Source organism: Lactuca sativa, chromosome 4, assembly GCF_002870075.4.
Source record: "Lactuca sativa cultivar Salinas chromosome 4, Lsat_Salinas_v11, whole genome shotgun sequence".
In the NCBI taxonomy this organism is placed as follows: domain Eukaryota; kingdom Viridiplantae; phylum Streptophyta; class Magnoliopsida; order Asterales; family Asteraceae; genus Lactuca; species Lactuca sativa.
The window spans coordinates 224,974,277-224,979,025 of NC_056626.2; the positions used below are offsets into that span (position 1 = coordinate 224,974,277).

Consider the following 4,749-nt stretch of genomic DNA (forward strand, 5'->3'; position numbering starts at 1 on the left):
GATAACACAGGGGTATAACAGTCATTTATATATTATATGTTTTATATGTTAATTATGATTGTTTTAGCAAGGGTATAACAGTCATTTACGTATTATATGTCCAGATTTGATGATGTTTTTAATGTGATTGTCTTATGGGCAAAATGGTAATTACTTATCATTCTATATTTTACATGTTAATTATGTCCATGTGTTGCATATTTGTCCCTGTTTTTGATAAATTTTTTATTAAGATGGCAATGTACTTTGAAACTTAGTTGTAACATGTGTTTATGATAACACAGGGGTATAACAGTCATTTATATATTATATGTTTTATATGTTAATTATGATTGTGTTAGAAAGGGTATAACAGTCATTTATGTATTATATGTCCAGATTTGATGATGTTTTTAATGTGATTGTCTTATGGGCAAAATGGTAATTACTTATCATTCTATATTTTACATGTTAATTATGTCCATGTGTTGCATATTTGTCCCTGTTTTTGATAAATTTTTTATTAAGATGGCAATGTACTTTGAAACTTAGTTGTAACCTGTGTTTATGATAACACAGGGGTATAACAGCCATTTATATATTATATGTTTTATATGTTAATTATGATTGTGTTAGCAAGGGTATAATAGTCCTTTATGTATTATATGTCCAGATTTGATGATGTTTTTAATGTGTTTGTATTAGATAGGTTTTACTGGATTCCTTTCTGTGTTGGTTAATGTTTTTATTTTTTTGGTAAAGCAATTATTTGCAAACAACCAGATACCCCACTTGGTAAGTGTCAATGTAGTTATTGGTATTTTTTGGAGTGTCATGGGTTCGAAACCAATTACTAACATTTTTTTTTTGTTTTTAATGTCTCGATATGTCCCTGATCATTCACTTTTTTATCAATTCTCCACTTGCCCCTGATCATCCAGACTCATTGCGTTAATATACGGAATTAGACAATATGAATTCCTATCGATTAATTCGTTGATAACTACAAAGGCACTGCAACTATGTTTTTTCTTCAACCAGAAATTGATGCGTCAAAATCAAATTCATACAGGTACAAATACAATATTTAATTAATACAGGAAATTACAAGTATTTTTCTTTCAAGATATTGGATTTATTAGTAATGTGATCTATTTTGTTTATGCACACCAACTGTTTGTTAAAATGGGTCAATAAACAGGAAACGTATATTGCTTGTTGACGCTGTTGTAAGCTGAATATGGATAAGTCTTGGATGGGAGCATACAAAACATCAGAAACCTATGTAAAAGGTGTTGCAGAATTTATCAAATATGCAGTGCGCAATTACAAGATTTCTAAACATATGGATCCTGCAGATACCAAAAAAAAGATAAGAATTCCCTGTCCATGTGTTAAGTGTGTAAACCACATATGTCATTCGGTGGATGTGGTAGATGATCATCTATTCAGGAATGGAATTGATCAAACATACACAAATTGGAATAAGCATGGAGAAACAGAAGAACCACCAAGAAGTTATGTATATGAACATAATTTTGACATGGATACGTCAAACGTTGTAGATTCCACGAACATGAACACAGAAACGCCAACAGATGCTGCAGAAACTATAGAGATGGTTGAAGCTGTAGAAGAAAATTTTATTGGGAACCCTGATAAGTTTAGAGAAATGATAGAGGATGCCGAAAAGCCCCTATACACAGGGCGTCTTAATTTCACAAAGTTATCTGCAATCATTCAACTACTCAACTTGAAGAGTAAGTATGGAGTATCAGATAAGTGCTTTACAGAATTATTAGTTTTGATAAAAAAAACATGTTACCAGAAGGAAACGAAATGTACAGTGGTACGTATGAGGCAAAAAAAGCATTTAAGGCAATGGGTTCAGGGTATACTAAGATACATGCTTGTGTCAACAATTGTATACTTTACAGAAAAGAATACACAGATTTGGTAGCATGTCCTACTTGTGGTAAATCAAGATGGAAGGTTGATGAACAAAAAAATAAAATTTACAACAATATTCCTGCAAAATGTTTGTGGTACTTTCCAATTATTCCGTGCTTCAAGCGTCTTTTCCAGTCTAAGACAACTGCAAAAGATTTAACATGGCACACAACAGAAAGAATGGTGGATGTTGGAGTTTTAAGTCACCCAGCTGATTCACCAGCATGGGCTGCCATTGATGACAAATATCCTGATTTTGCTAGCGAACCAAGGAATTTGCGACTAGGCATTTCGGCGGACGGGGTTGATGTGAACAGAGGAAATAGGAGTCATAGTGTTTGGCCTATTTTAACTGTCATTTACAACCTTCCACCATGGTTGTGTATGAAGAGAAAGTTCATCATGCTTTCGTTATTGATTTCGGGAACACCAGGAAACGATATTGATGTGTTCCTAGCACCTTTTATTGAAGATCTGCAATTATTATTTGATTTTGGAGTTGAAACATACGATGCATATGCACAAGAGCATTTTAAACTACGCGCAGTTGTGTTATGGACTATTAATGATTATCCTGCTTTAGGTACATTAAGTGGTTGCCCGTACAGCGGTTTTCAAGGTTGTGTTGTGTATGGTGAAGAGACACACTACATTAGACTCCCTGAATCGAATAAGCAGAGTTATGCTGGTCATAGAAGATTTCTACCGTATGATCACCCGTTCAGAAGACAAAAGAAGGCATTCAATGGACAACAAGAGTTCTCACCCTCTCCAGAACCTATGAATGGGGAGGAAATATATAATAGGGTTAAATTTATAATTAATAAATGGGGAAAGGTTAATAAGGGCAAGGAGGCAAAAATCCAACAAGCAACAAGTGGAAGAGGTGGGAATATGAATAAAAAAAAAAGAAAATCACACCAATTGGGTACTTCAGATATGGGCCAGCAAAATAATACATATTGGAAGAAATTCAATATATGGTATAGACAACTAAGATATTAGCCCGACAATTTGGTTCCACATTGTATAGATTTTATGCATGTGGAAAAGAACGTGGGTGAGAGTTTAACAGGAACTGTTTTGAACGTTCCCGGGAAGACGAAAGATGGTTATAAAGCTCGATTGGATTTGGTTGATTATGGTTTGAAACCAGAGCTGCATCCTTAGATAAAAGGGAACTACACAACACTTCCCGCAGCCGGTTGTACATTGACAAAAGAGGAAAAAGACAAATTCTGTGAGACTTAATACAACTTAAGGGTTCCTCAAGGGTATTGTTCTAATTTTTCTAGTTTGGTGAGTCTAAAGGATAGGAAGTTGATCGGACTAAAATCACATGACTATCACATGCTCATGCAACAATTTTCCCATAGCAATTCGATCTATTATGCATCCACCCACCAGAGTTGCTATTACAAGGTTTTGTTTCTTTTTCAAATCAATATGTAGCAAAGAAATCATAGTGGATGAGCTCGATAAGTTGCAAGAGGAGTTATGTGTAACCTTATGTCTTCTTGAGAAACACTTTCCACCATCATTTTTTGATGTGATGATTCATTTAACCGTTCATCTCACTAGGGAAGTAAAATTACGCGGTCCAATATTCTTTAGATGGATGTACCTATTCGAAAGGTATATGAAGGTTATTAAGGGGCACGTGCGAAACAAAAATAGACCAGAAGGATGCATTGCTGAAGAGAATGTTGTAGAAGAGACAATTGAGTTTTTTAGTCAATTCGTTAAAAGGATGGATATTGTTGGTATTCCACCTGACAATCATAACAATTGTGGAATTCATAAAGGTGTACATAGTAGTTCTATTACGGACGGTACTCCTGTATCAGCTGCTAAATCGGTAGAAGTTTCTGCAAAACTATTCAGCAAAGCACATTTCTTTGTATTGCAAAATACATCTGAAGTACTCCCATATATCAAGTAAGGTTTTTTACATGTATGTTTTTTTTTATAATAATATTAACATTAACGTATTAACAGGCGACACATGGAATTTTTGGAACATCTACACCCTACTAAACGATAGGCACATCTAGAACAAGAGCATACTAAAACATTTGGTCATTGGTTACGAAAGGAGGTATATTCTTTTCAAATATGTTGTGTTCTTTGTTATTTTTTTCTTGATTTCTTAAATTCATAATCTAATTACAATTCAGGTAGAGAGAGAGTTAGGGGCCTGTAGAGATACTATAACAGAGACAATGAGATGGATTTCACATGGACCCAATAAGAACATTATTAAATACGATGTATATGCTATTAATGGATATACTTTTCATACAAAAGCTCATGAAGGTAAAGTTTACCAAAACAGTGGGGTTAGTGTTGTTGCAACTGACACACACATCAGTAAAGAAGTTGTAACATATGCCAAAAACACTTATTATGGTGTTTTACAAGAGATATGGGTACTAAATTATCATTTTAAAAGAATTCCAATTTTCTTGTGTGACTGGGTTGACAATAGAAAAGGGGTAAAAAGAGATAAATTGGGGTACACACTAGTTGAACTAAAAAGATTAGGCCATAAAGGTGATCCCTTCATATTGGCCTCACAAGCACAACAAATATTTTTTGTGACAGACCCACTCGATCAAAAAATGTCTATTGTGTTCAAGAAACCTCCCAAAAATTACAAAGATACATATGAAGATGTAGATGAAGAATTTAGTACTATTGTTCCTCATAATGATAACATATTGTCACGTGTAGACACACTTGACTTGCAGAAGGAAAATGATTATTTTCGTAATGATTGTCACGGTATTCTTATACGTACGGTACGTGTTTCTTAATGTC

At 34.0% G+C, this 4,749-nt stretch overlaps 1 protein-coding gene across 1 annotated transcript; it reads left to right on the top strand.

Moving 5' to 3' along the window:
* Positions 1–1,219: 1,219 nt before the first annotated feature.
* On the top strand, positions 1,220–3,973 carry LOC111884990 (uncharacterized). The gene is made up of 4 exons (XM_023881290.2): positions 1,220–1,739; positions 1,808–2,912; positions 3,382–3,867; positions 3,928–3,973. The coding sequence occupies exons 1-4, from the start codon at positions 1,220–1,222 to the stop codon at positions 3,971–3,973; spliced, it is 2,157 nt and encodes a 718-aa protein (XP_023737058.2).
* The last annotated feature ends 776 nt before the right edge of the window (positions 3,974–4,749 follow it).

What these genes read in the sequence shown, in the direction of transcription:
- LOC111884990 (XM_023881290.2), top strand. Translation starts at nt 1,220, where the DNA reads ATGGATAAGTCTTGGATGGGAGCATACAAAACATCAGAAACCTATGTA. An exon ending in TGGAAGAAATTCAATATATG is followed by an intron (nt 2,913 to 3,381) that starts GTATAGACAACT and finishes ATCAATATGTAG; the next exon opens with CAAAGAAATCATAGTGGATG. An exon ending in GAAGTACTCCCATATATCAA is followed by an intron (nt 3,868 to 3,927) that starts GTAAGGTTTTTT and finishes ACGTATTAACAG; the next exon opens with GCGACACATGGAATTTTTGG.